We start from the raw sequence: 12,102 nt of genomic DNA, 5'->3' as shown, positions 1-12,102 counted from the left end.
ATTTGTTTGTGTATCACTCATACAAATGAGTTGTATTTTAACTGTCCCGGGAAGGAACAAGCCAACCAACAAACTTTTTATTCCTGGGCACTCCAAGGTATGCTCCATAATGTTGCTGGTTGTCTGTTTGAGCTCTGCATTTCAGCAGCTGAAAGTTGATGATAGAGAGGAGGAAAAAGGCATCAATATTTCTATAGTTTTCCTTTCCAAGCTAAATAGCTTGGATGAGAGAAGCAGGAACATAACTGAATCACCCAGACAATCTTTTCTTTGAAGTGGTGGGGTTGGGAGGTTAAAAGATTTTTATAAATATTAAATAATTAAAATAGGAAGTATTAGTCCACGTGTTTGACAGGAAGGCTGTAATTGTCCTCTGTTCTGTATCACATAAAATACCATAATATGGACATTTTATGTTATCTGCCCTTTTCCTGTAGAACTAGTACATTCTCTTCTAATCACTATGTCCCATCTGGTACATTGTTCAAATACAAGCCAAAGTATCTAATCACTTGCAATCTCACATAAACAAAAACAATGTGAAGAAGTACACCACAAAAATCTCCTCGTTGTCTTCTAAGATCCTGCTTGCTTTACTGTGACATGACAGAGCCCATCAAATGAGAAAGCTCAGCTTCCTCACTGGGATCAGAAGACTATCTGCCTGTGGAAGACAGACTTCCACTGTCTTCCACAGGCAGCTCTCCATCATCCCCACCACGTTTTCTGTAGTGGTGGATGCATCTGGGCAAATACTGATAGGACTCTACTTTTTGTGATCTAGCAGTCAGCTAGTGCTATCTATCTGCTGGATATAAGAACACTGTCTATACTACAGACCCACAATCTATCCTTTACTGCTTTTGAATTCCCTCATTTTGACAGAAGAATGGTCCAATGTTGGCACATATGGTCAATCAGCTTCAGGGTGGCTGTTCTGAACTGTAATAGCTGCTGACAGTCTTCAAGACACGGGTATATCAGGCCAAGGACAGCTGGTCAGCAGCAGTCCTGGCCATATTCACTCTTCTGCTGACTTCACATGGTCTGTAGTTATGACATGGACAGAATACAAGTTCTTCATAAATTCTGTGTCTAGGTACAGCTTCATAAATTGTATGCCTGTAGGGCACTTTGCATGCCATAGAAGTACCCATATAATCACCAGGTCTTTCTGCTGCAGTGACAGGACAGCAAAAGGATCTCATCCTGGCCATTTACGTAGGTTAATTTGTTTTAAACGGACTATGTAAAAAACCTAACTATTCTCTCTGTCTTTTTAAGTGCCTAGTTTCTGTAATGCAGTTGACCTCAGAGATTCAGCGTTGCTTCTACTGTAATTTGAATGAGAAGTAAGTTGCTCTCAAGATTGAGTCTAAGCAGAACGCTTTTTTGATAAAATAATCTTTGTAAAATCCACTGTGCTGCATGGAGCCAGGAGCTAGCTGCTAGTTCTCTTTTTTTTTGTTCGCTTTCAATAGACTGTTTCAGCATGCTGAAAGAATAGGACTTGGGCTCCCCAACGGATATTAGTTATGGCTGCGTTCTTCCTTTCACCAGAAACACAAACCACACAATCCTTACAGCAATCAGCACAAAACACATCATGTTAAATCCCTTATTTCTGTAGCATAATATAAAGTCTCTCTTTCTCTCATATTACCATTCTGGTGAGTCAGGTATGTGAGCTTTTCTAGGCAACAGGTGTTTTCTGAAATAAAATACAACCTTCCCTTCAGCTAATTATGTGGCAGAGACAGCAGCTGCAAGTATAATGCTGAGGACACATGGTCTATAAGACACCCAGAAGAAAAATACTCCTTGTTCCACTTGTTAAGGTAAAGCACAGATGTTGCTACTGTGATAAGTATGAGCATAAGGCAACCACAGTCTGCTTCATGCTGTACATTCAGAATCTAAGATTTCAGAATATTTAATAGGCTGCAATCAGAATCACCAGTTTCTTTATGTAAAGGAAAGTTGTTTATGTCTAATCTAATAGTCCTAACATACCACAGTTTGCATTACACTATCATCAGCAATATGCCGGAGACTATCCACAGACTTGAGAGATAGATTATAAATATTTTTGTATATGGACTCAGTGATAAGTGTCAAACGTGTAAATTAATATGCTTACTGATTTAAACATTTACAGGTACTGTAAATTAAAACAAAAAACAACAAAGAACTACACAAACATTCAAGTCATTTAGAAAGTTAAATGCAAACTTTCTTATTGCTTAGTGTTGGGGTGCAGTACTGTGGCTATTGCTAGCTATCAGTTTTAGACTGTTGAGAAATCAACTGCAAAATAATGGTGCCTAAAGATCTTTATGGACAAAAGTAGAACAGATCCTTTCCAGGGATCAATTCCCTGCTGACTTAGAGGTATACTTCTTTTTCTCAGTTTGTTATTTTTTCCCTTATTTATTTTAAGAGCTAAGTACATATATAGTATCTTATACTATAACTGTTAAGGTGAAGAGACTGTCAAATTAAACAGAAGCCTGGCATTTTTCTAAAAGCATGAGGATCCTCAAGAATCATCTGATCTCCTACTCCCTCTAGTATTTTAGGCCTAACTAGGTCAGAATCTCTACCCTGTTAACAAGAACATATAGTATGACAGAAAAAGCACGGTTCACAGAAAAATCCCAGAGCTCTCGCTCTGTGAACAGACAATTGGCTGTCTTACAAAGTATTTATTATCTCCTTTCAATCCCACTATCCTGTAGAACTGCATGCTTTTCTGGCTACAGGGTTTTTTTTTTCTATGTGGAGCAGCAGCTGCAAGGAATTGGGGAATGATTAACACACGTGGAGAAAGGCCTGACTGCAAGGATCTACCAGATAAAGTCAATAGCTTCACACTCCTTCAGATCAAGCTCAAAGTGACCTTAGCTCTTCTGTGTGTGATTTCTTGGCAAAACAGGTATTGATAAGCTGTTGTAAACTGCAGTGAAATGAGCCCATTTTTTTCATTCCGTCACTACCAAATTTAGAGAAGACAGTATTAAAAAATAAAATGAAACAAGCAAACTCTGATCACAAGGTTACAAACTGGTTTCATCGTGAAAATACCATTGTAATTACTTGCTATGACATATATGGTAAAAAAGAGATACTTAAATGTCTCATGTGCCCATCTTTTAGTTTTCTATGTTGTTCCAAATGAAAGAGATACGAGTTAAAAAAAAAAAAAAGAGAGCCAAAGCTCTACATTAATTTGTATGATGATACAGATGCTTAGAAGATACATCCATGAGATGTTACCACTGCTCTGACCCACCTTTCTTCCCATTGTTTCTCAGTTGCTGACACTTGTTCTTAATTATGTTCCTGTCCTGCAAAGAGCTTAGGATACAACAGGACAATTCAACTTGCACCTGAGAATATTTAGAGGTTTTATTTATTATAGTGTTTGATCTTGGGTGTTATAGAAGAAAAGTCTCTTCTCATGAATGCAAAAGCCCTTCCCCAACCAAATGGCCCCAGTGTGTTATACTATATTACCAAGAACTAATAATTCAGAGAACTGCTATTAAAATTCTCCTCTACTCAGCCATCAAAGCTGATCACATAGCTTCCAAGACTTGTACATTTATATTATGGGCAGAAAATTTGAGTAATACTCACGTGTGTCTTCACATCACCTTCAAGAATCTTGCTATACCTGAGAAACTCAGCAACGCTTCCATTCAGCAGCCTATCAAAGGCCTCCACGTATGGAGCTATGCCTATAGAAGAAGAGCATTCCATTATAATGGATCCATATAGTAAACAAAGTATAGGACTTCCCTGTGTAGCACATGGACGGGGAATAACAAAGAAACGGGGGAAACTGCTGTAATTTAATTTCTGCTGTATTCGTTGATTTGTGAAATCAGTGAAAAAGGATGCATTATATATATATTTTTTTAATTGCTAGAAGGGAAAAATACCGCTCCTGGTAAAACTTGTCAAGGAGCACAAAGAGATTTTACTTTGCATACTGTGGGATGCCTCTTTTGTATTAAAATAACAGGTGCTGAAGTAAACATCTCTCAGCCTTTCAAAAGCAGAACGGCGCAACAAGGATGGTTGTCTTAACAAAGTTCTATTACTGTACATAAAGCAAATATTACTCCCTAAAAAGAATCTGCACCATGCTGAACAACTGTTTTCATGCTATCCACCCACTCCTGAAGATCTCCGTTATTGTTTGGTGGCCATTAATAACACGTAATTAAATTTCCAGCATTTAGAATTTACTGACAGTCAATTTAGGCAGTGAGATGTGGCACTGTAATCTCCTTATTTTGTTGTGTGACCGTACAAAACAGTCATTGGAGAAAGAAGGCCCAAACAAATCTTCCAGATGACACATCCCTCTGACTATTTATGTGGTATATATATTCCGCCTGAAAAACAGAAATATTGTGTTCTATATGGTATAAAGAGCTATTTTCTGATGAAGTGGGCAATCAGAAGACCGAGGTGGGACTCAATTTCTCACATAACTGGCTTTCTACATCACTTTATGTGATACCCTTTAAGATGGCAAAATTACTCTTTCCTTCAGTGTTTTCCAGCCCTCTCCTTCCTCCCTAACGTATCCTCCTGTCTTGTTGGTGCATCAGAACTTTCATTAGGTCCAGCATGAGCAACGCATATGTGAATTTATGGCATCTGTAGTATCTGAGAGACCGTGCTTAAAATTCTTTCTCCTCTCTGCCTGGAGACTGCTCTGAAGAGGTACCAGGCTTTCTTCAGAAAGTTTGCTTTAACCTTTTGGCATTATATGACAATTGTGTCCAAATTCATAATCTTGAAAGCCCTTTTTACTTCCTAAGAGTCATCTGGCTCCTCGACAGAAAAAAAGAAGGGCTTTGGTAATGGGAATTTGCAATGGCCTGTGTGGAAAAAAAAGATGTAGTTAGACAACGAGGCGGGATTTCAAGGCTTCTTTTGTTCTCTTGATGTCACTCACCTTTAATTCTGAGGAATTTCTGGGCTTTCTTCCATATTCAGTGCTTGTGTGTAAACCCCTCAAATGACCCAGGGTACAAAAGGTTTTAGTTGTAGAGATGCTTTCCAAAGCCTATTTATGTTCTTTGTTGAAATCTCTGTGCGTCTCCAAGAGAATCATTGTAACCTTTTACTTTAGAGCACACTTTTAAATAGCAGTTCACCAAATGGCATTTGCGCTATGCAAAACTAGAAAGCGACTATGCTATTTTTTACTATTCAATACAGCTAACTCCCAGGAGCATTTACTAGAGTGTGCTGTGAGTTGTGCAGAGCAATTGAATGATTTGTTTGCAATCCCATTGTTGTAGTGCCATTTAGGAAAAAAGTAAAGCACAGTACATTCCTCCCATGTTCCCCACTATTTTGTTGTTTCCAAAAAAACCTAAATAAAAAAACTCAAGCTTGTTTTTTTGGGATAGTTCTAGTTATGGAATGGTCATTTAGGGGGAGAGGGCATGGTAGAAGAAAGCAATGTATCTCCCTTTCCACAAGGGACTTTAAAAGTGTCACATTCTTTGGCAGAGCATCGGTTTTAAAGTAGAAAAAGAGACTTGTTCTGCAAGACTGTCAGCTCTGCAATTGTTGTGGAGACTTATGGGAGCCTCTGCAAAGTACCAAGAGCATGCAGAATTATGTTTGTGGCACTGTTTGTACATCAGTCATCCCAAGTGAAAAACGGATACAGTCTGTCCTAACTGCATCAGCAAAAGCTGATTCCTGAGTCCCGATGTGAGCCAGCTCAGCCTGGGCAGCTCCCCATGGTGCTGCTCATATCAGTTTCTTGCTGCTGCTTCTCCCAGCAGGTGTGGTTTACAATCTCACTCATACAACACTTGTCAGTCAGTTTCTTCTGAGGACCTGCTGAGGGTTTTTAAGGCTCTGTTTCCCTGGGGGGTGAGGCTCTTTACCTTTCTTCAATTCGTAGGGTAGGCTAAGGATATGCTGATTTTCATGGGGGTGAATTGATCTCCTTTTGTAAAACCAGCCCTCATTCTGCAGCTCTAAGGTTTGTGTTCATAGAGACTTACCCAAATTGATTCATTATAGGGTGGAAGCTAATGTTTTTGAAAAACGTATAGTTCTTAGTAGCCATCCATTTATTTGTCATCTTGTACATGGGTCATATTTCTCCATTACTTTGCTAAGCTTTACTAGCTGTCTGGATTTTCTCCACAGTGTACACATTTTATTACTGAAGCTCACTCTGACCAGCTAAGTCCCCTGCTCTGGAAGCCTGCTGGAAGATTCTCCCTTCCTGCCACAGAAACATACTGCTTTCAGTCAGCTGCTCCACAGCAACTGCTGGCATTTAGGCCTATAGCATGTGTACCTACATGTGTTGTTGGATAAGGGCTGGCGTACAGTTACAACAAAGCAGCTGACATCATACAGTAACTTGCTTCTGTCAATAAAGGAGCTGCCCACAACTTTCTACTTTTTCTGCAGCATTCTGTAAACCAAGTGCATGATAGGCTGTGCTCTCCCACGAAGAAGGTAGGGAAGGGCTAAGGAATGTGCAAAGCAAGCGATGTGGAGATTAGACAGGGATATATGCAGGGATTCTGGGTTGAAAAAAACCAAAACAACAGCTCTTGAGAAAGGAAATACTTCTATTAAATCAGCATCAGTACTACCACATCTGTAAGGTTGTTTATCCTATAAATTGCAAGAACAACAACAACAAAAAATTAAGGGGTGGAAAAAAATGATTTGGCAGTGTGAGGTGGATAAATGAGGTCAGGTTTTTTTTTCATGTATTTCCACTTAGTGCTTTGGAGATCCACTTGAGAAGGGAGAGCTCAAGAGCAATAAAAGTAAGGCCAAGGATGTGTGGCAGATCTCAGCGAGCAAGTGCTTATGAACAAACTCATATTTGATGAAGGATATTAATCAATTAAATCATGGTGCGTTACATGGAATTCAGAGAGCTGGAAAATAGACTCAGTTTGTGTGTTACATGGAATTCAGAAAATAGACTCAGTTTTTATACTGCTGACTTCTTTAGGAATATTCATGCTGTGTATTTTTGGGACGTCTCATTTCTTCTGCTAACTGGGCTCAAGGAGATGTTCTCATCTGGTGAGTTATCTACAACAATATAAATGCTAAAATCGAAAGAGCAATAAAGCTTGAAATGTGGACCACATAGGTAAGAGATATGACTAATACTGAATTTTCTAGGCCGTATATGTTTATAATCATGCTTAGAAGACAAACACACGCTAGGTTTCTAATTACAGAAAGAGGTAGTACTTAAAAAAAAAAAAAAAAAAAGACTTACTTCCATTGACCCCGTTCATTGCATCGCACTCCATTCCACCAGATCTCTGGGAATCTGAAAATAATGATTCAAGTCGAGTCACTGCTTTCTCCAATCTCTCCATCAAGCCATGATTCTCTGCCATTCTAAAAAAGTCATTCGGGAGACAGCATTAGACCCCTTTGAGAACGCCCATGTTTTACCTCATGTTCTACTCATCTTATGGCTTTATCAACGTTTATGGTAAAAGCTCCTTTTCTTAACTATTGTCTTTCTGGCTGTAGTGAAGCAGCTGACAAACGATAACTTACTTCTTTATCAGCAAGAAATCTGATCAGTGCTCAGCCTTTGGTTTTCACTGTAAATGGATACAAGTCACTGCTGGTGTAGCTTTGGGCAGTCTGTATTTGGACAGTTTGTGAAATCCATATAAATGTAATTGGTAGAAACGTATGCCTGCAGTGATTTGCATCAGTGAGTTCCTGAGGCAAAAATACAGATTCGATTAATACTTGACTAAAAGCCAGACTTTAAATGCCTACCTCCTGATTTTTCTAAAGATATATGCTGAAATCTGCCTGGGTCTTCTAGGCTTTGTAGTAAGGCTCAACCACTTTACTGAGTGACTATTGTGAAGAGGCAATATGTTTGTTCTTCTGATGTGATTTCCCATCTTTTAATTATTTTTCTTTTTCTTCTGAATGCACCTGATGTGAATGAGTGCATCCCAAGCTTTTCAAAACAAGCACTGATTAACATTTGGAAAGAAAAAAACCAGGAGCCTACTTGCACAGTACTGCAACAGTGCTTTTGATGTAAAATGAAATAGAAATTGGGCTACATTTTGAACAATTCGCACCTCATTTCATTTCTTCATGGAGTGATTATCTGTTTTCTTACATGCGGGGAAGTGTAGGCACTGACATTTTTGAACGCTGGCCAATGTCTCAGGGAACACTGTGCTCTATACACTACAGACTAAGAAACAGTTACATAAGCAAAGACAAAGCTATGTTTAAATCCCCCGTTGTTTAATATAACAAGCGCTCCTAACTTAAGGTTGTGCGTCTTTTATTCTGAGTGACATACAGTAAGGGAGCTGGTGGTGATCTATGGCTCTTGGTTAAAACATGATCCACGTGAGCTCAAGCAGAGCTCCCACACGATGGCTTATATCCCCTACCCTATGCAATATTTTCCTAGCGAGCAAAACAAATAATGCTGTTTCACTGTTCCCTTGCCCTGGGGAGAAAGTCTGAATTCTTTTATTAAAAAGTAGAGTAATATGAAAGGAAGGGCTTCCGATTTAAAAATCAGTATTAATAATCCTTATAATCATTCTTATTTTGAAAATTTAAGTGTGAGAGAAGCTATGAGGATGGTGGGAGCACATGCTGAGCTCTCATGCTGAGTCATGCTGTCTGTCAAACAAGGTGGGGCTTCCAGGCTTTACCCTATAAATATAAAGAGATTTGTGTTTGACCTATGAGTGAAACAGAAGATTTTACAATGCGAAAGCCTTGGGAGGACCATTCTCATGAGAAAGTTCTGTCTGGAGATTATGTGTTGTTTTTTTCTTTTCTTTTTCCCTATTTACATTAAATAAAAAAGCAAAGCCCTAAAAGAGGATGACATGAAACAATGTGCATATAAGCGCTGTCCAAACTTCGGGGTGGGTGGGGGGAGGGGGATGGTCTCTTCTGCATGTATTTAAAATATACACTATTCTGTTTGAAAAATCAATGAATTCTCCAAAACAAAAACAAAAAACCTTTAACATTTGCAAGTTTCCAAGTATCTTGGCAGGGGTAATATGAAGGTGTCAGGAGAGCTTCTGAAATGTGCAAATATTTCTGAGAATATCAAAGTTTTCCTTAAAACAAAGCACTCTTATTCCTCAAAAGTATTACGGGCGCATTCCTTTCACATTCTACTCTACTACCTAAAAGCCTCAAAACGTGCTTGTTTTAAAAGTTATGTTTTAGAACAGTTTAAAGTCTGGATGGTCTATCTGAAGCTTAGTAACAGTCAATTCTTCTCATCAGCATTTTAAAGTATATTTCCAGTACATTTCCTATTTGTCTCTACTTGAAGACACGGTCTGGTAGGTAACTATATTTGTTTCCATCTGCTCCAAAATTTTCATTGATGAAAAGTAGAACATTTATTTGGAAGAGTGGCTCCTTTTTGTCTCTTTAGCCTGATTTTGCCTGTTGAAGGATTCGGTTCTGATTTGACTACGCACAGTTGGGGGAATCTTCCAAACAAACAGCAGTGGATCAGACTTGTAATGTTCTGCCCAAGAAATTGGCCCCGGTAAGACGCTAAAAATATGGATTATGGGGTCAGAAGCTCAAGGGAATAACCCACTGACCCTGCGGACATTTCTAGGCAATATTTCCCAACAGCAACACAGTCTTATGTTCACAATATTCTTCACAGTTTTATTCAGTTCCAAAAAGCTGTAAGACTACTGTGTTGTTCTAAAGTCAGATATCAACAGTGGGACAATTACAGAATAATATATTGTTCTAATTTCTTTAGACAGAAGTCAGAACTATTTTTACCACACCTTCAGGGCTGCCAGGTTTCTCACTATTTTTAAAAGAAATGTAACTGTTAAGAACTGCTCAGTCATTATGATTACATGGTATTTGTATCTATACTCATATACATCTGTGCGCTTAAGTATACATTCAGGTACCCTGTCCTTTATGAAGGATGTACAAATATAATTTTGCCGTTACTGTGTAAAACACTTCAAGAGTACATCAGCTGTGCATACAATAACCTGATATATACATTTGCTTTACCATCAGTCAGCTAGGTTTCTTACAAACAAGACTGAAATTGAGCTACTGTTCTGAAGGAAAGACTCCACTGACGAACAGCACAACTCTCAATCCATTTTCAGTCTAAACATTGGCATCTTTGCCTATACTTAGGCATTCACATATCTGACTTATATTATGACAACCTTCATCATTTTCTTGGTTTATATTCACAGTCCATCTGATAAGTTATCATTCCATACTGCACTTTGCAAGGTCAAACTGATACCACAAACCCAGAGCTCAAAAGAGCTCAGAGCACAAATGGTAGAGCTTGACTCTGTGAAGAAGTCTGTGCAATGTAGTATTGAAGTTAAATAATTATAAATAAAAATGAGACTGGTCTACTTACAGTGCCAAATAAAATCTTTGCATCTTAATAAAGAGGATGTAAATACATCTGTGGGATGCCTCTACTGCCATGAAGCAAGATTTTACATCAAGACAGATTCTCTATCTTGTTTTCAGTGGGATTTTAATTAAAGCTCTGTTCTTGATGTGGATTATTAGGGTTATTCATACACCTTTCTCAGGTTTGATGCTGATTACCTACAAGGAGTTAAAACCAATAACACTTCAAGTCCAGTGTAATCCTGGATCCAGTTTTCTGGGTGGACAAGCAGAATGTTCTTCACTGAACATACAGTCAACTAAGAGCTAGGAACAAATGATTTAAATTTTGGCATTGCTCTAGTGCACAAAAAGTACAGAGGATTCATAGACCTGCCCTGTTTACTGTTAGTGGTATCTTTTTGCGGGGTGCTAACGGCATATGACAATACAACTGTCAATCCTTTCTTCACTTAAAGAAGCAAAGAAGGACACACTGAAGACCAAAAAGCAGATCTGTTTTTATACACAGAACAGCACTGCTCTACTCCCCAATTTGACACCTGTCTCAAAGCACCATTTATCCATTATCAAGGGAAAAAAACTTGTCTGTACACTAAAAAATGATGTGTTCATCCCAAATGGCAGTCAAACTGTAAGCCAAAACATACAGGTACTATGCTTGCTATCATTGCATGTGACTTACGACAGAGGACCACATTGTTCTGTCTCAGGAAGATACAAGCTGTAACAAGGCCACAGGGAGGAACAGTGTAGTAGCATAAGGGGCAAAAATAAACAAAAGAGTTGATTTGTCAGGCACATAAAAATGGCAGGTTGAATGTAGGTGCCACTCTGTCATGTATGATATTCTGACAAATATCATCAAAAGATTCCATGGTTTGTTTTATTTCCTAGTACTCCTTTAATTTAGAAGAATAAAGAGGTGGGTTTTTTTTTATTTTTTTCATTTATTTGTGTTTGTTGTTTTTTTCCTTCGCACCAGTCCTCCCACATCTGTGACATTAACTAGGTCTGATTCATTTTCATCAGCTGAGATGCTACAGGTTAGATTTTGCTTTTCTTCTCTATGCCAAAAAAGGGCAGTTACCTATGACAGGCAAGAATTTGTTATTTTTATTGCATCTAACACTGCTACTCTGTTTGGAAAAACACAGTTTTATTCTTGAAAGTACTGTAGCCTTTACATGTGTCTCCTCTCATAGTCTTTAATAAATTGCTACTGAGATATGCGATAAACAAAACATGCAAATCCTCACACCACCAACTAGTACTATCTTACAGCTAGTCACAAATGCCTCATAGATTGAAAGTATGGAATCCTCAAAGAGTTCTATACAATGGATATCAAAGGAGGGGAAATGCATACACATTCCTGAACAACCCGACAAATTACAGAAGTATATTACAACACTTTATATAGTCAGCTTGAGCCATAACAGGCTAGCTTTTCTGCACTGCCATTCAGCTGTATGTCCCAACTCCAAGCTGTGTGGAGCATGCAGTCTTTTTGCTACCATTGGCATCAGACCCAAATTCTTGCTCCACCCTATTTTAGTCCAAATGATGAAAACCTATTGGTTTGAGGGTCTCAGGGGCTGCTCATTCCCAAGCAGAACTGAGAAGCAGGCTGTTACCAGATGAATG

The 12,102-nt window shown here is 38.6% G+C and overlaps 1 protein-coding gene and 1 non-coding gene across 15 annotated transcripts in view; one reads left to right on the top strand and one right to left on the bottom strand.

Annotated features, from left to right (window-relative positions):
* Nucleotides 1-12,102, top strand: part of ATXN1 — a 257,493-nt gene that overhangs the window by 50,730 nt on the left and 194,661 nt on the right. The window contains exon 4 of one of the 8 annotated variants that reach the window (XR_006937207.1): nucleotides 1-12,102. This exon is cut by the window's left edge and continues 18,671 nt beyond it. The exons of the other annotated variants lie outside the window; for them this stretch is intronic. This is a non-coding gene — a transcript (ataxin 1). 8 annotated transcript variants of the gene reach the window in all.
* The window catches only part of CAP2 (cyclase associated actin cytoskeleton regulatory protein 2), a 67,488-nt gene that overhangs the window by 47,990 nt on the left and 7,396 nt on the right, over nucleotides 1-12,102 (bottom strand). For 3 of the 7 annotated variants that reach the window (XM_046924155.1, XM_040683690.2, NM_001389506.2), the window contains 2 exons: nucleotides 7,295-7,419; nucleotides 3,640-3,740 (listed from right to left, as the gene is read on the bottom strand). In XM_046924155.1, the coding sequence (XP_046780111.1) occupies nucleotides 3,640-3,740; nucleotides 7,295-7,418 (225 nt within the window). In that variant the 5' untranslated portion in view covers nucleotide 7,419. Of the gene's footprint in view, nucleotides 1-3,639; nucleotides 3,741-7,294; nucleotides 7,420-7,584; nucleotides 7,756-12,102 lie in introns of all 7 variants that reach the window. The other 4 variants (XM_046924178.1, XM_040683707.2, XM_046924174.1 and 1 more) reach the window with 2 other exon arrangements.

Source organism: Gallus gallus, chromosome 2, assembly GCF_016699485.2.
Source record: "Gallus gallus isolate bGalGal1 chromosome 2, bGalGal1.mat.broiler.GRCg7b, whole genome shotgun sequence".
Lineage (NCBI taxonomy): Eukaryota > Metazoa > Chordata > Aves > Galliformes > Phasianidae > Gallus > Gallus gallus.
The sequence above is the reverse complement of the archived record's forward strand: the minus strand, read 5'-3'. Positions and strand labels throughout refer to the sequence as shown.